This window comes from Gigantopelta aegis, chromosome 10 (assembly GCF_016097555.1).
Source record: "Gigantopelta aegis isolate Gae_Host chromosome 10, Gae_host_genome, whole genome shotgun sequence".
Taxonomy (NCBI): Eukaryota; Metazoa; Mollusca; class Gastropoda; order Neomphalida; family Peltospiridae; genus Gigantopelta; species Gigantopelta aegis.
The window spans coordinates 27162341-27186304 of NC_054708.1; the positions used below are offsets into that span (position 1 = coordinate 27162341).

The 23964-nt window shown below is 36.8% G+C and overlaps 1 protein-coding gene across 1 annotated transcript in view; it reads right to left on the bottom strand.

The window, feature by feature from the left end:
- The window catches only part of LOC121383566 (laminin subunit beta-1-like), a 91701-nt gene extending 70380 nt beyond the window's left edge, over positions 1 to 21321 (bottom strand). Inside the window, exons 1-8 of the mRNA XM_041513654.1 lie at positions 20629 to 21321; positions 15695 to 15904; positions 11711 to 11831; positions 9246 to 9428; positions 7868 to 8722; positions 4454 to 4477; positions 3208 to 3234; positions 272 to 433 (exon numbers count right to left, since the gene is read on the bottom strand). Of these exons, the coding sequence (XP_041369588.1) occupies positions 272 to 433; positions 3208 to 3234; positions 4454 to 4477; positions 7868 to 8722; positions 9246 to 9428; positions 11711 to 11831; positions 15695 to 15904; positions 20629 to 21321 (2275 nt within the window). The remainder of the gene's footprint in view (positions 1 to 271; positions 434 to 3207; positions 3235 to 4453; positions 4478 to 7867; positions 8723 to 9245; positions 9429 to 11710; positions 11832 to 15694; positions 15905 to 20628) is intronic.
- Between the last annotated feature and the right edge of the window lie 2643 nt (positions 21322 to 23964).

Consider the following 23964-nt stretch of genomic DNA (forward strand, 5'->3'; position numbering starts at 1 on the left):
GTGCTATGGAATTTTGACTGGAGCAGTTAATGCCAAAGAGAAAAGGTGCGCAATTTTGTTGAGGAAATTTGGCGCAATTTTGAACAGTCGGTCGAAAGTTAAATAGCAGAGCTATAATAGGTTTTGACATTAGTGAATCGAGAGTACCTCGTTAGTTTTAGATCTCTCGAATGATACTGTAGAGGCTGCTATTTTATAGGGATACTGCTCCCTCATAACTGATCAATTTTTTTTTTTTTTATTCAATCATTGGAACATCAATGGCACTTACTTTGACATCCATCGGTTAGGGAGCTGCTGAGACCCCAGAATGTGTCCTTACATTCATTACACATGTTGCCCATGACGTTATTCTTACACGGGCACTGTCCAGACCGGATGTCACAGGAAAACAGTGAATTGATATTTGTACCATTACGACTGCAGTTACAAGCTGTAACAAAAAAATACAACAATTATATTTGCTTTACAAGTTTTGTAAAATATAATGATGGAAAAGAAAATAGGAGACGACAACAAAACTAACAGCAAAGAGTGACTGCAACATAAAGCCTCATCCACAGGGTTAGAATATCAAGTATTACCCATATGGTTAAAAAATATCTTGGTGCATATCAAAGTGATATGTCCCACTAGAACGCCAAGTGGGACATAACACTTCGACGTCACACGATAACGTCATCGACTGACACACTACAACCTTACAGGAACGTTAATCAAATGAGTTGAACAATATAAATTAAGATCGATTACGGGTAATAAATAGGATATTAAACTCGCTACCATTTCGTATTATGTTTCTGTCCCTTGTGAAATAATTTTCACTGTCACTTTCTAAAGCTTGTGACAATGGAAAATTATTTCACTCAGGACATAAAAGTGATATGAAATAGAAGCTCATTTAATATCCTTATAATCATGTTACTGACCGACAATCTGACATTACTGACATTTTATTAAATACCCATTTAATCTTACTATAGTAATAAAGACAATTCTGACAGTGCAATAATAATTAAAATAATTATCGAACACGTGTAATATAAAATCTCGCATATTCACTCAAATGATGTCATGTTCCTAGCCAGGAATAATATAATTTTCTTAGCCAGGAATGATATATATAACCTGTCATGACATTGTCAATGATATTTTATATTTAATGTATGAATGAAATACGGGTTATACAAAATTAAATTTGTTAAATTGATAATTAAATTGAGCTGCTTGCCATTTTCAGAGGCTTTACACACTGAAGCTGGATCTGGGTCTGGCGAGTATGGTACCAGTCAAAAAAAGAAATGCAATGAATCGAATGTGACAAAACACACTGCGATTGTGCTCGTGTAAACTACAGATCAAGCAACAAATGACATACACAGATGTGCTGTATTTTGACATTGCAAGACTGACAGCTGTACAATGTTTGAAATTATTATTTTTATTTTTTTAAATAAACAAAAGGAATTTTCATAATTATTACTGGTGTTTTATAGAAGAAAATAGATCTAAAGTTATGAAAGCAGTTCATATCCAATGAAACTCCTCTAGAATGGACACCCACAGAACCAAGTAAAAAGTCCAGTTTTAAGAGGTATTGGTTTAAAGCCGTACACCCTAGTTCCATCCAGCGAAAATAAATTATAATATGGTTAATCTACAAACCTGTAACACACTTAGATCACGTTTTTATCAAATGGAGTGAAAAAGCAGGTTTTATATCGATAAATACCATGGGAATCCCCATGTCCCAATTGCTTGAAATAATTTTGAAAGTTAGTATTCTGATGTCACCGGTTGAAGCACAACAATGCCTACGTCACGACAAATTTCACAGACTTGGGGTGCGTTCGTTTCACCTCTCCTGGACATGTTCCAACTGTTCTGTCCTGGTTGTATCCCCTCTCCAGATATCGTAAGACTTAGCAAAATTATTGGTTTTAAGGGTTTGTAACGTTTTGTATTGAGACACTTACTTGTCTGAACTTTATTGTTACTGAAAATGTTCACGAACTGTGAAGAAAAATCTCACAAATGACCAACAACAAATCGGATGTTGATTGCGCGAACCGTGCACGAGAAAACAAACCAAACCAAAATGATAACGGTCACGTGATATACCAACGTCTGTGACATTAAAAATAGATTGGACCTCGCTTGCTTAACGGTTTTTTCTCGACAACACATTTTGTGAAAAAATGCAAAAAATGCATAAAATGCATTTCGTGGTTTTACAAACATCAGGATTACCAAAAAGCACTTCAGGTGAATGGAAATGTGTATTCTAAATAATAAAATGTAAGTAAAGTGCAATTTTATTTGTGAAAAATGGGGTTTAATAGCGAAAAACAACGCCGTAATGGTTAACAAATAAACGTAACTAGGGTGTGTCCCTTTAAATGATTTGGGAATTGTTGGTACATGTACTAATATTTAAAAAGGGACCATGAAAAATGTCCTATTTTGAGAGAATTCCAATTTACAGAGGGTCTAAGGCGTTTCACTGTATTTTGATAGCACGCAATAGTTAAAGGCGCAGACCCTAGTTTCCACTCGTAAAAATGGACGCTATGTTTAGTTAATCTACAAACCTGTAACACATTTGGATAAAGTTACAACAGAGGTAAAGAAGAGTCTGTGATGTTAAAACCGGGAAATATCCTTAAACAATAGACTAGAAACTTGAATCAATAACCACTACTTTTTAGACGCACATGCATTTTTAAAAATATGAAAAATGCATTTTGTGGTATTAGAAACAACAGGATGACCAGAAACACTTCGGTTGTATAAAAATGGATAATCTAAACAATAAAATATAAGTAATGTTTGATTTCAGTGATCATAAATGGCTCTAATAGTGAAAAATATGCTGTAGTGTTTAAAAACCAGGGTCTGTCCCTTTAAAGACCTAGGCATCAAAATATACCAGTCGTGGTGTTTTTACAACTATGGCAGATCAAGACCAAACCCACCTTTGGTGTGTTTTGGAACTCATAGTGAGCAAAAACAAGAATATTACTATAATACCTAAATCTTGCCCTTTTGGCCTCATCAAGACCAGACAAAAGAAAAAGAAAAAAAAAAGAGGGCCAAAAACCCCCACAATGATTAAAGTTGTTATGAATATAATTATAATAGGTGTGAATTCGAATCAACAATGGTTAACTATGTAGGACTAATAAGAAGTATATAAGAAGTACTTACGTATGCAGTAGCTGTTGCATTCATATTCTGCAAACAATAAAATAAAGGATTCCATATTAAAATATAAAACCAAGAACCTGTTTACAAACACATATTTTATTACCCATATGGTTACAAATATCTTGGTACATATCAAAGTGATACGTCCCACTAGAATGCCAAGTGGGACGTAACACTTTTGACATTATCGATTGGTGCACACGTCAACGAAACAAGGTGATTGATATAAATTAAGATTGATTATGGGTAACAAATAGGATGTTAAACTCGCTACCATTTTGTATCATGTTTATGTCCCGCATGAAATAATTTTCATTCTCACTCGCTAAAGCTTGTGACAATTGAAAATTATTTCATGAGGGACATAAACATGATATCAAAAGGAAGCTCGTTTAATATCCTATAATTATGTTAGATTTTCAGAGATCAGAAATTACTTCCCCCCCCAACCCCCCCTAAAAACCCAAAGGATACAGGGATCTAAAACATCCATCAAGTGATTTTGGCTTAGTTTTCTAGGGTTTTATTTTAATCGGACTATCTAATAATTGGATTGTGTTGTATCTGCTTCCCAAATTAGTACTTTGATTTGAATCGACTCACAGGTTACAATAAAATATCTTGAATTACAGTTAAAGTTTGTTTTGTTTAACGACACCACTAGAGCACATTGATTAATTAATCATCGACTATTAGATGTCAAACATTTGGTAATTAATTCTGAGAAGTAGTCATCAGAGGAAACCTGCTACATTTCTCTTAATGCAGCAAGGGATCTTTTACTTTGCTACAGACAGGAAAACACATACCATGGCCTTTGACCAGTTGTGGTGCACTGGTTGGAATGAGAAAAAGCCAAGCAGTTGAATGGATCCATAGAGGTTCGATCCTGCTATGTTGAATGATGGAGGCAAGTCTTGAAGATCAAGAATGTTACAAAATAAATCTAAAATGTTTTATCAGGGGCGGTTTATGGGGTGTTTCCCAGGTGCACGGACCCCCACCCTCCCCCACCTGGCTAAAAATGAATGCAAATAACTGTATTAAGTAGCGCTGATGTATGCATCAGTTTATAACCATTTACATATTGTTTCGGAAACCCCCCTTTTACCTAAAGCATAATCCTCCCCTGTTTATTCATTGATTTAACAAAAATTAAACAGTAAAATCATTACAGTATCCAACCACAAGTATTCGGGTATGTATTTGTTAATAAAACACATTTTTTATGTACAGTTCAACTTACCAACATTCTGAGTACTGTCATAACCTGTAAAACAAAACAAATTTCATCAATATAATGATGCTCCTGTGTGGAGGCAGATATCAAAATGTAAGAATATACATGTAACACTCGCTAGACATCATTTGTACAAAATGAGTGAACTTCCAATGGTATCTGATCAAATGAAAGTGAAGTCAGATACCATGGGTAATTCATGAGTTTTGTAAACAATTTCAACGTATGTGAAGTTCTGCATTTATTACATACCTTATTTTATGTTTTACAAAAATGGTTTTTAATTTAACGTCATAACAACACTTTATTAAATCTATGATCAAAACTCCTTTCATGGATTTACTTAACGTTAAAAATCATACTCTGCGGCAGCCTTGTGTAATGTTTCAAATATGATATGACGTAATTTGTAAATCATATATGATGTCAGTAAATAAAAGACGTTAACTACAGTAAAATAAAAGACGTTAACTACAGTAAAAAAAAAAAGAAGGGAATTTCACATTTAAAAGTTCCAGTCCAAAAAATAAATTTATCACACGATTTCAAAATGTCTTTATCACTATAGTCAGATTGAATAGGTATGTAATATTTTCACTTCCTATTTAATGCACTTGTTTATTTTGCAAAAGAACATACCACTCGACCGTTACGCAATCTCGTGGTATATATTCTTGCACAAAATAAACTTGTGCAATAAATAAGAAGTGAAAACAACAGGTAATACAGGTAATGTAATGATTATAATGTAACGGGTAATACAGGTAATGTAATGATTATAATGTAACGGGTAATACAGGTAATGTAATGATTATAATGTAACGGGTAATTTAGGTAATGTAATGATTATAATGTAACGGGTAATACAGGTAATGTAATGATTATAATGTAACGGGTAATACAGGTAATGTAATGATTATAATGTAACGGGTAATACAGGTAATGTAATGATTATAATGTAACGGGTAATACAGGTAATGTAATGATTATAATGTAACGGGTAATACAGGTAATGTAATGATTATAATGTAACAGGTAATACAGGTAATGTAATGATTATAATGTAACGGGTAATACAGGTAATGTAATGATTATAATGTAACGGGTAATTTAGGTAATGTAATGATTATAATGTAACGGGTAATACAGGTAATGCAATGATTATAATGTAACGGGTAATACAGGTAATGTAATGATTATAATGTAACGGGTAATACAGGTAATGCAATGATTATAATGTAACAGGTAATACAGGTAATGCAATTATTATAGTGTAACAGGTAATGCAATGATTATAATGTAACAGGTAATACAGGTAATGTAATGATTATAGTGTAACAGGTAATGTAATGAATATAATGTAACAGGTAATACAGGTAATGTAATGATTATAATGTAACAGGTAATGTAATGATTAAATGTAACAGGTAATACAGGTAATGTAATAATTATAATGTAACAGGTAATACAGGTAATGTAATGATTATAATGTAACAGGTAATGTAATGATTAAATGTAACAGGTAATACAGGTAATGTAATGATTATAATGTAACAGGTAATACACGTAATGTAATGATTATAATGTAACAGGTAATACAGGTAATTTAATTATTATAATGTAACAGGTAATACAGGTAATGTAATGATTATAATGTAACAAGAAAGAAAGAAATGTTTTATTTAACGACGCACTCAACACATTTTATTTACGGTTATATGCGTCAGACATATGGTTAAGGACCACACAGATTTTGAGAGGAAACCCACTGTCGCCATTACATGGGCTACTCTTTCCGATTAGCAGCAAGGGATCTTTTATTTGCACTTCCCAGGGGCAGGATAGCACAAACCATGGCCTTTGTTGAACCAGTTATGGATCACTGGTCAGTGCAAGTGGTTTACACCTACCCATTGAGCCTTGCGGAGCACTCACTCAGGGTTTGGAGTCTGTATCTGGATTAAAAATCCCATGCCTCGACTGGGATCCGAACCCAGTACCTACCAGCCTGTAGACCGATGGCCTAACCACGATGCCACCGAGGCCAGTATAATGTAACATGTAATACAGGTAATGTAATGATTATAATGTAACAGGTAATGTAATGATTATAATGTAACAGGTAATGTAATGATTATAATGTAATAGGTAATACAGGTAATGTAATGATTATAATGTAACAGGTAATACAGGTAATGTAATGATTATAGTATTACAGGTAATGCAGGTAATGTAATGATTATAATGTAACAGGTAAGACAGGTAATGCAATGATTATAATGTAACGGGTAATACAGGTAATGCAATGATTATAATGTAACGGGTAATACAGGTAATGTAATGATTATAGTGTTACAGGTAATGTAATGATTATAATGTAACAGGTAATGCAGGTAATGCAATGATTATAATGTAACAGGTAATACAGGTAATGTAATGATTATAATGTAACAGGTAATACAGGTAATGCAATGATTATAATGTTACAGGTAATACAGGTAATGTAATGATTATAATGTAACATGTAATACAGGTAATGTAATGATTATAGTGTAACAGGTAATACAGGTAATGTAATGATTATAATGTAACATGTAATACAGGTAATGTAATGATTATAATGTAACGGGTAATACAGGTAATGTAATGATTATAGTGTAACAGGTAATACAGGTAATGTAATGATTATAATGTAACAGGTAATACAGGTAATGTAATGATTATAGCTGCAATGCAAAAGAAAATCAGTTCAATAGAATTCCTATCGCTATTGTCATGACACATCTGAATAATTTATCAATTGTCATTATCACTGTTTTTACCCGACACACCTGTGTGACATACTGCATAGATCAGAGAGAAGCACACACACGTCATTTATATAAAGTCTGTTTAGTTTAGTGACACCACTAGAGCACATTGATTTATTAATCATCAGTCATGGCACAGGAAGTGTGTGTGTGTGTGTGGGGGGGGGAGCAAGAATGGTTTTTATATATTTATACGTGTGTGTGTGTGTGTATATATATATATATATATATATATATATATATATATATATATAAATATATATATATATACACCTCGTCATAAATATCGCACCACCCAATTTTGTTCACTAAGTAAAACTGGATCTTCAGCCTCATAAAAATGGTGCTTAGAAAAGCACATTAAACTGTTTATATGGCCTCATGTGAGCGTTCAGTCAGAAAATTTACAACACAAGACCGAATTTGAGCACTAAATGAGGGTTTAATTGTAGCAAAGTAAAGTTCACTAAAATCACCGTAAAATACGGTGAAATAAGTATGGCTGCCAGGGTCGTTACAACAGACACACAACACAGTTCACATTTCATTAATGTCAAACACACTAATAAGGTCCACAATGACTGGCTAACTCAGTATCTGGTGTAACCACCTCGCACTTGGATAACATGTTCTACACGCCTTCTCATGCTTGTCACCAGACGTCTGATGCTCTGTTGAGGGATCTGCTGCCACTCATCATACAATGCATGGGTCAATTCCTGAAGGTTCTGAACTGGAGGATCCCTTGCTCTCACCCTACGTCCCAAAATGTCCCACAAATGCTCAATAGGATTTAGGTCTGGACTTCTGGCAGGCCATGGTAGTGTCTCAATGGCGTTGTGTTGGAGATGCTGAACAACAGCTCGAGCACGATGTGGTCTGGCATTATCGTCCATGAAGACTGGACGTGTGGCGAGAGCATGGTTATCGAAATGAGGCACAACAGCAACGTCCAGGATCAAGTTCTGGTACATCTGTCCATTCAGTGTTCCGGGAACTGTGATGAGGTCAAGTTTACAATCATAGGAACAACACCCCCATACCATGACGGATCTACCCCCAAATGGAACCTCAGCTTGAATGTTCCTCTGATCATATGCTGTGCCTCTCTGCCTCCAAACTCGTGCCTTCCCGTCTGTATGATGCAGCAAAAATCTGCTTTCATCGGACCAGTGGATCCTTCTCCATGTCCTCAGGTTCCAGCGATTACGTGCTTGGCACCAGGCTAAACGGGCATGGCGGTGCTGATTTGTGAGGAGTGGACGTCTGATTGGTCGTCTTGGTCTCAATCCTGCAGAATTTAGGCGGCGTCTGATGGTGCTGATGGACACTCTGTTGTATGGATGCCATCCATGTCGCAGCTGTGTACAAGTAGACTTTGGGCTTCGTCTGGCTTGGCATACGAGAGCACGGTCTTCCCTGTCATTGGTTTTTCTGGGACGTCCAGACCTCGGTGCATCCTTCACTTCACCGGAAGCAGTATGTTTACGTATTAGCCTGCTGATGACAGTGTGATTAATGTTCAATTGTGTTCCAATAGCACGACATGACATACCAGTCTGGTGCATACCAATAATTCGCCATCTTTGGTTCAGAGGCACTGGACGCTTGGGCATTTCACTGGTTGGTCAAAATAAAGCTTAATTTATGCCTAAAATCAAATTTTAGCTGTGTCTGCCAACATAACATACACCAAAAGAGGCTATGTGCATACTGCATTGTTAGCAAACCGACCCCCGGATCAATCATGCTCGACTGAGCATGCACGTGCAGCTCGGAACAGGGTGTGTTTGTGATATTATGTTCACAGATGTTGTAGTATATTAAATATATACTTGTAGTTTAAAAAACCGAAACTTATATTTTCTAATTTTACTTTAAAATGTGTGGTGCGATATTTATGACGAGGTGTATATATATATATATATATTTGTGTGTGTGTGTGTGTATGCCCCCCACGTTTTGACTCCTTCCTACGCCCATGTTACCTGAACAGTTTCCCGTGGGAGGCTGAACTTCGGCACCTGGTACGAGGGCCTGGTTGATATAGTAACCAGTTGTACAGCTATCACAGTGGTCACCCACTGTGTTTTTCTGACAGTCATCACAAACGCCATATCCCTTGGTGGCGTCAAAATGGCACGAGGCTGCATGGTTATTGCAGTTACACGCTGGTGAAAAAAAGAATCAGCAAATGAGACACAAAATTAACCAAATTTCTCACAAAATAATAGTCAGAAAAGATGTAGTACAAATAATTAAATTTCCCCACACAAGTATAGTCATGCCAATAAGCATACGAGACAGGGGACAGGCAGGGATGGGGGGTCAACTGCCACCACCCAGTGCTGAAGCAAATCCTACAAAATTCGAGCAAGATATTCAGGCAAAATGAGCTGGCCTGAAACCTTCATCATTACTAAGGCAAATAAACGTGTGTGCAATCACTGTCAATGATTGTCTCCAAATGGCTGTCACTGGAATGAGGTGGGGGATATGCCCTTCTATTATATATAATGTTATAACAATTTGTGCAATACTACATGCCTCCACAAATTGCACAAAAGATTGTTTCATTTGTACATTGGTTATGCTTCTTTTTCTTTTTTTTCTTGTTTTTGCATAAACAATTACTGTTCATCTGTCCAGTATTACAGTCAGTAATAAAGAAGCTGTTCAAATAAAATTCACTGAATGATCAATAGTTTTTCAATTTTTATCATATAACATTTAGTGAAATATCTTAAAATATCAGTGACAATAACACATTTTAGAGTGAACATTTCACTATTTCACTCAAAAATGTGTTATCATCATTGTAGAAAGTGTTATCTTCACTGTAAGAAAGCCGTAACTATTTTGCTGCTGGCATTTTAAAAATAAAGGTAAATTGCCAAAAGTTATATAATAAATAGAAAATTTCATGGGTTTTTTCAAATATGATTTACAGTAGAATCTCATTGGCTCGAACACTGTCGGTGCATCAAAGTTAGTTCGAACCATGCATTCGGCCGTTGTCGGGTGCTTCTGTAACACAAAAACCAATCGGAACACCTCGCATATTTCCCTAAAAATGGCTTGGGCGAGATGGTCTGATTGACTCATGAGTAACGAAGTCGCCATCAAATGTCGGATGAGATATATATTTGTAACTATTATTTATCACCGTTAAATAAACAAATAACAAACACAATGGTAGTCTGTATTTATAAATATTTATTAATTTAAAAAATTGTTCTTTGTTATGCTGTTGTAGAATCTTTTGCGACGTATTGACGTTGAAAAAAAATGAAAGTGCATGAAGCATAGGCGGAGGCCCTTTACCTGTTATTGTTGCAATCACTACATTACATTGATCTCTCCTGTATTTCAAGTTAAAAACAAAATATGCCGATGCTCATGTGTAGAGTAGCAATTAAAATGATTAAAGTAAACTGGTGAGGCCTGCCTAGGCTCACCAATTGATTGGTGTTACATGCAAGGTTCATTCACCTAACGATTAATGTAGTACAATTGTCTGTACTAGAAAGATAATTACCAATAGGTGCTATATAAACAACATGATAAGCCGGCATATGATCTAGGATTAATTCGTTCCACTTCCGAATTTAAAATAACTTACTTGACTTACTTGACTGACGTGAAAGGGTCGATGAAAAATGTGTACATAAATAATTTTTTGTATTTCTTCGGATAGGCTTAGTCGTTCGAACTAAATATGTTTAATTTTACAGTTCGGACCAATAAACTGGTTCGAGAGAAAGCTTCTGTTTGACCCCAGGGGTATTCGACCAATCAGCACCAAAATAAAAGGGTTTAATAGAGAGAAAAATCGGGACATTGTTCTTGGTTCGAGAATACCGGTAGGTTCGACCGTTGGGCATTTGAGCCAATGAGATTTTATTGTATATCTTAACAAGTTTGCAATCATATCTCATGAGTCACGTTTGCTCATGTTGTGTTTCATTTTTGTTTTGGCATAACTCCTCTCCTGGTTATGAAACGTTTGACTGCAGATCAGGGCTTCTAGATTATGGTAGCCCCACTCCCATTGCTGATATTCAATGTTGGGCTAGTAAATAACTACTACTGCCATGCCTAATGGCTAGTGAAAAACATTTGTCAAATGTTGCAGTTAAGTCTATTTTTGTAAATATGAATACCCTGCCCCCACCCCAACCCTCCAATGTTAGTGTTTTTAAGCTCTATCTCCCTGTTTAGGTGACATACCTGATTATTACTGTTATTTAGTAAAACATAACTTAAAGTAAAGTAGGGTTAGTGAGTTTTTAATCATGGCTAGTAAATGTTTTAAATCACTAATCCAATTGCTAGTGGATTTTATAATTTTTTTAGAAGCCCTGCAGATGCCTGCATACCATTTACCATTAACTATAACTTGAAACAACAAAAAATATAATTTCCAGCTATAGCCTATATGTGGTAATCTAACCTTGACATTCATTAGCTGCGTCTTGTGTGCCCATCTTCCATGTGCGGTTGTTATAGAGAGGCAGACAGGTTTCACAGTTGACACCATCAGTGTTGTGTTTACAAACACATTCATTACCATTCTGTAATCAAACATAAATCATAGATGAATCTACAGTATTTTGTGACAAAACAGAATCGAACGTAATAAGCGTTCGCCTGATGGACCAATCCCATACCAGTCGGTGGGGCCCATTGGGCTATTTCTCATACAATGTGTGGTAAAGCGTTCTCTTGATGCGCGGTCAGTCTGGGATCGATCCCATACCAGTCAGTGGGGCCCATTGGGCTATTTCTCATACAATGTGTGGTAAAGCGTTCTCTTGATGCGCGGTCAGTCTGGGATCGATCCCATACCAGTCGGTGGGGCCCATTGGGCTATTTCTCATACAATGTGTGGTAAAGCGTTCTCTTGATGCGCGGTCAGTCTGGGATCGATCCCATACCAGTCAGTGGGGCCCATTGGGCTATTTCTCATACAATGTGTGGTAAAGCGTTCTCTTGATGCGCGGTCAGTCTGGGATCGATCCCATACCAGTCGGTGGGGCCCATTGGGCTATTTCTCATACAATGTGTGGTAAAGCGTTCTCTTGATGCGCGGTCAGTCTGGGATCGATCCCATACCAGTCGGTGGGGCCCATTGGGCTATTTCTCATACAATGTGTGGTAAAGCGTTCTCTTGATGCGCGGTCAGTCTGGGATCGATCCCATACCAGTCAGTGGGGCCCATTGGGCTATTTCTCATACAATGTGTGGTAAAGCGTTCTCTTGATGCGCGGTCAGTCTGGGATCGATCCCATACCAGTCAGTGGGGCCCATTGGGCTATTTCTCATACAATGTGTGGTAAAGCGTTCTCTTGATGCGCGGTCAGTCTGGGATCGATCCCATACCAGTCGGTGGGGCCCATTGGGCTATTTCTCATACAATGTGTGGTAAAGCGTTCTCTTGATGCGCGGTCAGTCTGGGATCGATCCCCGTCGGTGGGTCCCTTTGGGCTATTTCTCGCTCCAGCCAGTGCACCACGACTGGTATATCAAAGGCCGTGGTATGTGTTATCTTGTCTGTGGGATGGTGCATATAAAAGATTCCTTGCTGCTAATCGAAAAGAGTAGCCCATGAAGTGGTGACAGCGGGTTTCCTCCCTCAATATGTGTGGTCCTTAACCATATGTCCGACACCATATAACCATAAATAAAATGTGTTGAGTGCGTCATTAAATAAAACATTTCCTTCTTTCCAAACATAATTACTCTCTAATAATTTTTTTCTAACCATCTCCCTCAGCCATTCCTAAACTATCTTAAAATACAGTTTAACGACACCACCAGAGCACACTGATTTATTAATCATCAATTATTGGGTGTCAGAGATTTGGTCATTTGGTATATAGTCTTAGAGAGGTAACCTGCTATATCTTTCCATTAGTAGCAAGGGATCTTTTATATGCACCATCACAGACAGAATAGCATAAACTATGTCCTTTGATATACCAGTTGTGCTGGACTGAAATAACAAGAAATACCTCAGTGCAAAAAGAATCAGGACACAGTAATGGAAGGTCTTCTCCTCTTAGACAAACCAAGGCAATCAACTATATGGAATGTTTCCAAAAATCCGGAATTGTTGTCTGGTATGTGGAATTACGGAATTACCCTGTACTACCAAATATCCAGCATTTTGTCTAAACTTGCTACCAGAAAAAAAAAATCAACCATTTTCTACTAGACGTACATCCTCAGAATACTTATCATGAACACTCTGGGCCAAATTTATAAAGCCTCTTCATGTCAGAAGGCTGAAAATGCTGTATTTCAACACTGGGAATTCAAACTTTTCTTTGGGGAAATTACCTCAAATCCTCTAATAAGTTTGGGCCCTGAACATTTTACTCCCTTCCTCCCAGGGGGGTCACGTGACTTAGCTCTTGGAGTCGGGAGCATTTTGGTATGCGATGCAGCAAACTACTTGTTATTGTGATATATAAAAAAACGGTTAACTTTTTTAGAATTTGTTTTATTGATACTTGATATATATTGAAAAAAGGTATATGTAAATACCAAACAATAGTGAATTACATTTTTAACAAGCCTAGACCTATAAACTGACAGTACTCCCCAAAGCAGGCATCGAAATAAGCATTGTGTCTGTTAACCCATTTACAGGTTACCACAAAATATAGTCTGGTAACCTATAGGTTTCCACAACTATATGAAAGTTAGAATTGAATTCCTGTTACTACTACACGGTCGTTCTGAAATTGTAACGGTGCGCGCGAACATCGGTACGAGAAACGAAATCCGGAAGTAAATTTATCTAGTGGGCTCTGCTCAAACGCGGATTGCCAAAATTGCTTTGCAATTGCACAAGTGCGCACGAACATCGGTGCAATTTTGTACGAGAAAACAAAACGCAGACATAAATTCATCTAGTGGACGCTGCTTAAACGTGGAGTGACTTGCGCACGAACATCGATGCAATTCCTGACGAGATAATGAAACGCAGAAGTCCTGAATGCATTGCCTGGTTTACGTTCGGAAACGAAACTACCGTTTGTTGAAATTTTTGTCGAGAACGAAAGACCGTTCTCGACTTCTCTAACATGTGGTAACCTCCCGGTAACCTGAACGACCATTCTCGACTTATTTCGATGCCTGCAAAGTCCATTTCAAACACACTACTTGGGCCTTGGGAGATAATTCAATGTCCACCCTCATCTCTCCTGACCCCCATTTGAAAATCAAAGTAATATATGGTTGCCCACACCCATTGCTATCTTTTTTATTATGTGATGTGTCAGGCAGTACCTAAATGATTTTCATTACCAATATTGTATTTCTGTAATATGACCACCTGAATATTAATACCAAAGTCCCACTGGTGGTTGTAATGGAGATGTTTCAATATTTATTTTACATATTGTAAAGATATATTTAAAATAAGTACCTCCACCTCATTTGTTTTTTTAGGTGTGTTTTTGGGTGGGTGGGGGGTTGCACACTTAGATTTTTTTTTTTAATGTATGTTCGCAAGCTTCAATGAAAAACGTTTTTCAAAAATCCAGGGGAGAAAAATCCTGTTAGGTTGGTCACCCTGACAAGCAGGGCACTTTTAAACTGCCCACCCACTTGCGCCCCCACTAGGTTTGGCCCGGTTTCCCCAGCCACTGGTTTCTGTATCTGGCGATGTCAGAAACCTAAACTAGGATGGAAATGCCTGAACTATGACTGGATTGGGGTATATTTGGTAGCTGTGTCTCAGCATTTTTAAGAGCAGGGGTGGCTTTATAGTTTATTGGGCCCCCTTTTAAAGGTTCCAGTTTAATAAAAATATTGAATCTGTTATAAACATTTTCAATACTAGTAAATGTTATGGTAGTTACAAACCATATAGCTTTCCTTACCCAGTGAAACATCTTGGGTTCTAAAAATATGGGGTCACAGACAGATATTTTATAAATGCCACTGTAATTTTTACAGTAGCCACGACTTGCCCTGTCCATTGCCAAATTAGCCAGTTATTGCTGGGGAAGCCACATTATGTTATGACGTCGCTTCCCAAAATTATGTCATCCGTTGGTCACGTGAAATCGTTATGACGCATGTGTGTCATACATGATACACGTGTGTCATACATGATACTGGTTATATTTCCTGGTATATCTTGAACTATATGGATCATAAAAAATGATAAGTCAAAGAGCAATTACTATACTGTTCAAAATAAGTAGGGGATATTAAAAAACATAACACAACATAACAGAGATGTTTCAATGTTTGTCAGAATAGTAATTAGTGGCAAAGCAGAAACTCTCAAGTGACAAGTCACCGACAAAAAAAAAAAAAATCCTTCAGTTTAATTATGTATTTTTCTTATGAACGTACAGCAAGTTTCCTTTATTTATTACTTTTTATTTTTTTTATTATTATTTTTTTTTTTTTAACCTACCACTCCTTTACAAGATGCTGCATGTCCAAAACAGGCGCAAGTTCCTTTAACAGAAATATCAGCAATGGCGAAATAGGATCGAAGGGGTTCCGTTCTGGTCGGTTTCACCAATCGAACCCGCAGTGCTGAGGTCGTGAAGTAGCGCTGTACAGAAGGCGACGAGTAGAACTCACTGCTGTGGTCAAGACTCGGGTGGAAGTTCACCTGAAATGATATAATTAAAGAGTTTTAGATTTTTCAACACACTATCTTTGTGAAGCGAATGGGCTTGAAACTCGTCAGAAAACTATAGTGGCCCAAAACAAAATATCTGGGCCAATATAACTTTTCATTTTCAGTGGTCTAAATGTGCTTTAGGTAACCCAAACACAAACAAAATATTCATATTTCAGGTTTGTTTTAAATAATTGTTTAATTATCTTATTTGTTTAAAAGTAAACATGAGTACATGTAAGCATATGAAATATGCTTCAATATTTAGTAATACTGATTTAAAGAACCACATTTAGTAATACTGATTTAAAGAACCACATTTAGTAATACTGATTTAAAGAACCACATCTCGAGAGCAAAGATACCAACATACATATTGAAATGAGATGTTCCTAGTTGGTTATGAACTGTTTTATTAAAACTACACTTTAACTACATCTAGTTTACAAAATCAATGTTTATAAATGGATGTTGGTAAATTACGGTAAGCCAAAACGTTCAGTTTTGCAAGCCACAAGCAAGATTTTAATGTGGAATAAATATATGCAATACAATTAGTAACAGTGGCTCATATGTTATAGAAAGAAGATCACCCAAATAATATTTTTGGAGTCACTACCACCATTATCTTTTAATATTTAAAAACATGCCAAACGTGACTTTGGTCACTTTTGGCGAACTGGCAACTGGCAGTTTCGGGTCCTGGAAACGTGCGAGAGGAACATGTTTTTCGGACCATATATTTAACATTTTAACATGATTTTTCATTAAGTGTTGTGGGTGAGGAATGCAAAGAACAGATGCATCAAAATATTAATTCCGTGGCAATCAATAGCATGCAGCGTTTCTATAATATACTCTTCCAAAAAAGTAGGGGAACTCTAATAAGAATTTACAATTGCCAAAATTGCAAGGTATATTAACTGTGGGGAATGGTTATATGATAATAGTGATTTAACTGGGCAAACATTACAACCAGTAGTTCAGTATTACAGTAGGTTTTATGACTGCCAAAGATCTTGAAGGACGATTGGGGTCAGAAGTGAAATTTGAAAGTTAATGTTTTTTTATCACAAATTCAAACAATAAAAATGACTAAAAACAAAACAATAACAACTGTATGATCAACAGAATGAAAATGATTGACAGAAATAATGTTCCAGTGATTAATCGATCCTCCTGGAAATTGTCAAAATCGAGAATGACACCTCATGCACATGTGGAATGTGTTTCGGTGTGTTGATAAACAGACCTGAACGTTCTTTACTAGGATGTCTGTGGTCAAAATGTATGTTCGGTCTAATAGTTGATATTAACATTAATAATTATTTCAGGTTCCCCTACTTTTTTTTAAGAGTATATAATAAGTGACGCAGTTCACAAAAGCTTCTCCCACACCATATCAAAAAAAAGTTGTGTTTTTTTTAATGACACCACTAGAGCACATTGATTTATTAATCATCGGCTATTGGATGTCAAACATTTGGTAATTTCGATATGTAGTAGAGAGGAAACCCACTACATTTTACCATTATGTCATGTCATGTCATAGGGTTTTACGTGCACATTCAGAACAAGCTGTTGTAGCGCACGCCTGTTGTGGGCACAAGAGCTGGCCTTGGCCGGCTCCTCCATCCATGACAGGAAAGGTAGGGGGAGGGGAGAGGGGAGAGGAGGGACCGCCTGCACTGGCAGGTGCAAGGGAGCACCAGCAGCCCGATCAAATCGGTAGCAGGCTGGATTTTACCATTAGTAGCAAGGGATCTTTTATACAGACAGAATAGCACATACCACGGCCTTTGATATACCAGTCATGGTGCACTGGATGGAGCGAAAAATGTCCCAATGGGCTACGTCCCACTCTCTCTCACTCCATATCACTGCATGTATATATGAAAAATGGCCCAATGGGCTACGTCCCACTCCCTCACTCCATATCACTGCATGTATATATGAAAAATGGCCCTTACAGAGACTGTCCTAAGTTTGCAGCAACTGTCCAACAGAGCTTTTATGGCGACTAAAATTGCATATTCAATACATTTTCATGTTTAGAATATTGGTGTCTGTATATCCAATTTGTTGGCAGTCACGTGCTAATGTCTGTAGCAGTCACTTTTTCTCGTTCGAGCCTGTGCTCCACAACTGGTGTAACAAAGGCCGTGGTATGTACTATCCTGTCTGTGGGATAGTGCATATAAAAGATCCCTTGCTGCCAATCAAAAAGAGTAGCCCATGAAGTGGTGACAGCGGGTTTCCTCTCTCAATATCTGTGTGGGCCTTAACCATATGTCTGACGCCATATAACCGTAAATAAAATGTGTTGAGTGCATCGTTAAATAAAACATTTCCTTCCTTCCTTACTTCAGTCACTTTTTATTTTACTTTGTAATATATATTTTATTTCACTTTGTAATATATATTTTATTTTACTTTGTAATATATATTTTATTTCACTTTGTAATATATATTTTATTTTACTTTGTAATATATATTTTATTTTACTTTGTATATATATTTACTTTGTAATATATATTTATTTTACTTTGTAATATATATTTTATTTTACTTTGTAATATATATTTTATTTTACTTTGTAATATATATTTTATTTTACTTTGTAATATATATTTTATTTTACTTTGTAATATATATTTTATTTTACTTTGTAATATATATTTTATTTTACTTTGTAATATATATTTTATTTTACTTTGTAATATATATTTTATTTTACTTTGTAATATATATTTTATTTTACTTTGTAATATATATTTTATTTTACTTTGTAATATATATTTTATTTCACTTTGTAATATATATTTTATTTTACTTTGTAATATATATTTTATTTCACTTTGTAATATATATTTTATTTCATAATATATATTTTATTTCACTTTGTAATATATATTTTATTTCACTTTGTAATATATATTTTATTTCACTTTGTAATATATATTTTATTTCACTTTGTAATATATATTTTATTTCACTTTGTAATATATATTTTATTTTACTTTGTAATATATATTTTATTTTACTTTGTAATATATATTTTATTTTACTTTATAATATATATTTTTTCACACGTAAACATGTTAAAATGGTAGCAAACTCACAAAAACCTAATCATACGGTGTCTTTGATGCAATAATTATTTTGTTGTATAACAACAAAATAAGTAGTCTACATATTGATCACAATTAATTAGTTAATTGTTTACTGCACCCGCGCCCCTTCTCAACTGAAGGCTTTTTGGGGTGTATTTTTTAAAACACCCATACAGCACATTCATTTATTAATCATTGGCAATTGGATTATCAAACATTTGGTAATTTTGACATATCAGCGCTGTAGCTAGTTTGTTTATGTTTGTTTTATTTTGTTGTTTTGGGGGGTTGGGGGGGGGGGGGAGATGAATTCTGCGCATACCTAAAACGTTTCTTTAAGGGGTTTTTTTCTTTACGTTTCTACTATTTTTACCAGATGTTGGTTTTTGGGGGAAGGGTAACTGCCCTTGTTGCCCCCCCCCCCCCGCTACCGCCCTGCATATAGCCTTATAACCCACTGCATTGTTCCATTAGTCACAAGGGATCTTTTATATGCACCATCCCACAGACAGGGTAGCACATACCACAGCCTTTGATATACCAGTCGTGGTGCACTGGCTGGAACAAGAAAGGGAGTGAGATCTACTTTTAGGTTGGAAGAATACTTCTTGAAAAATTTTCTGACAAAGATGCCTGAGCATCAGATAGACACATTTTGAGGGCCATTTAGTGTTGTGTATTGTGATTAATATATATAATATATATATATATATAATCATTAAAAGAGGCAATTCAAATGGGCAGGAGGGGGTGGGGTCACAACACTCCTGTGATACTTCCCTCTGGATCTGTCAATATCCACAATATATACTGACATCCAAAAGAAACTTTACAAGGCTTGAAATTGTATTATAGAAACCCAACAAATGGTATGGTGGAATATGAAAGTATTAAGTATCATGACGTTCAACATCTAAATGTCACACTGCACTTCGTGATACATGCAAAATGTTTATATAAGGTGGTTTCTAAATTGTTTTTTTTTTATTAGCAACAATATTTTTATTTATAACATTTAGGGGCCGTCCATAATTTTCAACATTTTCACGAGTGTACAAACCATACACTTTTGACCCCCCCCCCCCCTAAAAGTGTACATCCCAAAATGAAAAATGTTGATCGACATTTTTCATTTTCAAAAAGTGTACGCTGGCCCCTTAACCCCCTCCCCCCATACGATTTGTACACTCGTGAAAATGTTGAAAATATGGAAGGCCCCTTAGTGAAATAAAAGTGTTATCAGTCACTCAGTGACAATAACACATTTTAGAGTGCAAATTTCACTCTAAAATGTGTTATCATCACTGTAGAAAGTGTTATCTTCACTGTAAGAAAGCCGAACTATTTTGCTGCTGGCATTTTGAAAATAATGGTAAATTGCCAAAAGTTATATAACAGATAGAAAAATTCGTGTTTTTTGTCAAATATGAGTTATATCTCATCTCGTAAAGTTTGCAATCATATCACACTCGTCGACTCGTGAGATATGCAAACTTCACTCTATGAAATATAAATCATATTTGACAAAAAAACATGAAATATCCTCTATTATCAAATTATTCAAATTTTACGTTTGTAAAAAAAAAATTGCACATCAGTATACTTTACCTTTTGGACATTTCCAGGGATGTCCCTCTTTCCACCAACTGAGTCTGCAAGAAACTGTGTGTCAGTGTCATTACCAAACTGGGCCTGCTTACAGTAGGACGTCGTTGCGTTAAAATTGGACCCGACTTTTGGCAAAACGTGCACATTGGGAAAGTCGGCGCAGTTTTCAGCAATGTACACTAGGCCAATCCAAGTGTTGGATTGGTCTAATTTCTCAATAGCCAGAGCTTTTGGTCTCCCATCCAATATTTTATCTGGATCGCCATGCGGTGCAATGAAAGATATTTCAATTTTGTTAATAAGAAATATGCCATTCATATTTAACACCAAATCTTTATCCAACGCTGGAGTTTGGGACTGCCAATACGTATTGAAATTGGGTACGGACACTGTCACGGTCTCTTGTGTGATGGGTACGGTAACTTGCTTGGAAACTTTATCCCGAATATCTGAATCGTTTGAAACAGAACAAGTGTAATTGTTGCCATCCGATATTTCTATGGATTTGTACACATCTCCAGCAGAACACGTGGAATCAAAAGTTATCGTTCTTTGAGCGTTTCCATTCCCGAATAATTCTTCTGCACTAGGAAAACAGCCCAGTTTTGCAGGGCACTGAATCTCAGCGTCACAAGTATAAAATAAAATAAACAATCCGAAAATACACAGTAGGTATGTCTTGCTATCCTTCATTTTGTTCAAGAATTTGTAGTCATTCCGATTTTTTTTTCAGCAAAGCATCATATATGTCGGGAGTGAATTTAAAGCTATAAGCTAAACATTTATTTGTTCCATTAATACAAAAGAATGGACGAATCTGTAAAGAAAATGCCTTAGATGCAGTATCATTATGATGAATAAATCCACAACGCTATGATGGAATTTCAGTCAACAGGCGTCGGACTTTTCCTTTTCAAAGTCATTACATATAGAGTCGTATCCACCGATATAAATTGTTGCAGTATTTACAAAATTTATATCTTGTTTCTTTGTGAAATTCATAAATCCACAGGCTTTCGCCAGAAAAGACGGTCAAAAGATATAAAAGTCTGCGAAAATTTCTACATTGTTGTTTCGGTTTATTGTCAATATAGAACTATGTGACTAAGCCGTTTATTGCTTTAACACGTGTTGCCCGTTTAATCCATAGTGTTGAAAGCATCTATTGACTATCTATAAGGTGCGAACTCACAACGTCAATTGTAGAACCGTCCTGCAGATCGCAGACCAGTCTCGATTGGTTGTATTTTATTAGTTATCAGTAGTAAACATTTTGACATTTTATTAAATATAATTTATTCCAGAACTTTTAATATGCACAGAAGGTCGTTATAATTTAGGTGTTCTCGAAACACATTTAAAACGTTCATGCGAAAAAATCGTTATTAAAAAATGGACCGTTAGCTCGCGCCATTATAACTGTTCAACGTCATGTGGTGCGATACACACGCTGGGCGTGGATGTGTTGACATAGGGGGCGTGCTTAAACGGTGATGGGCGTGTCCTGTGAAAACTCCTTTTATAATTTTTCATCAAAAGGTATGACATCGGCTACAAGCAGGGGCGTCGTAAGGAATTTGACATAGGGGAGGCAGAGAGGGTGGGTGTGAGAGAGTGTCCTCCTCTTGCAGCCGGTGGTGCAGGGGTGTTCTAGTTTGAAACATTTTCAAAGATATCCATTATGTCACTTGGTGGGGGACGGGGGCATGTAATGTATATTGGCATGGGCGTCATTTGGCGGTGGATGTCGGAACATGCCTCTCCTCAACAATTTTTCAATCTCTGTCCTAAATAGGTCTTAAGCTAAGATTCCATTAACGCGGTAAGCGGGTGCGGAATGCGTGATGCGTTATGCGGCAAAAAATGGAAATGTATATAGACGCACGAGAATGTCCGGCTGCGGATGCGATTTGTCACGCGGCTGCGAATGGCTGCGAAAGCGGTAAACTGAATTGGACTATGTACAGGCACGTGCGCAGGGGGGGGGGGGGGGTCGAACCCCCCTGCTCAAGTCGATTTTTTTTTTTCATATCCCGATTGTTTACATTCCTGTGAAAGCAGCTCGGCTAGCCAGCAGAAAACACCTCAGAATAGTCCTAGAAGGGGTCAGTTTTTCAAAATTTTCGAGGGGAGGGCCCCCCAGGCCCCCCACCACGGGCTTCGCGTTGTCGGGCTTCGCCAGGCACCTGGACCCCCCCCCCCTGCAAAATTTCCTGCGCACGCCCCTGCATGTAGCGATTCGTGCGGCAACTGATTGCAAAATCGGATGAGGTAATCCAAAATATGACGTCAGGGATGGGTCAGACAGGTATTAGGGATAGGTCAGGGATGGTCAACCTGAAGTATTGTTGGAACTTCACCCCATCAACTCCTTGTTGAATCCGATTCCTGATTACGTCATGTACCCACCAGCGGTGTTTTCTTTTGCTATTTTTAATTGCATAAATGTATATGCCACAGCAATTATTAACAAGTTAGGTTGCTCCATTTCCAGCAGAGAACGCTGCTATTCTGACTGATTAACCATGTTCTTGGCAAGAAAATCTTCAGCAAAAGAGACTGAAAACGCATGGGAAAACGTTTATATGGAATCTTACAAATCGCATACGCATACCGCATCCGCATAACGCATAACGCATGCTGCATCCGCTTACCGCGTTAATGGAATCTAGGCTTTAGTCTATGCCCTAAAGTTTAATATTAAAATCACACCACACACCCCATAATTTAACGTCGTTGAAATAGTTTATGATGAGACTGAACAAAGTCAAACTGTTGTGTTGAAATAAAAGTTTCACAAGCACGTGTTGGCCCTTTTCCGAATTGTTATGCAGACCGACATTATACTTATTTAATAATGTTGAAAACTGGACATTAATGATCATATTATGTTTGACATCCAATAGCTGATGATCATGGGCAGGCAAGGATGCAGGATTTCTGAAGGGGGGGGGGGGGGGGGCTCCAGATGTGATGACTGATCTCTCCTTTTACACAGCGCACCTCGTACAGCTGAACAAATCATGCTCGAATTTGCAAAGGGGGGGGGGGGGGGGGCTCCGGACCCCTGGATCCGCTACTAATGGGTGTCACTTGGTAGGGGACAGGATGATATGCCCCCCTACACTTTTTGGAAAGCTGTACATTATGTTTATTAAGTCATATAGGCCTATGCCTACAACATGAGTTGGTCTAATTAAAATGCTTAGTTCCAAATAAAACGGTGCATGATGGCAGTTATTGCAATTATGTTGTTTATTTTATTTATATAGCTTTCTTCAGCCGTAGGCTTTTAACAACTGTAATCTATACAAATGATATATATGCTTTACTTGA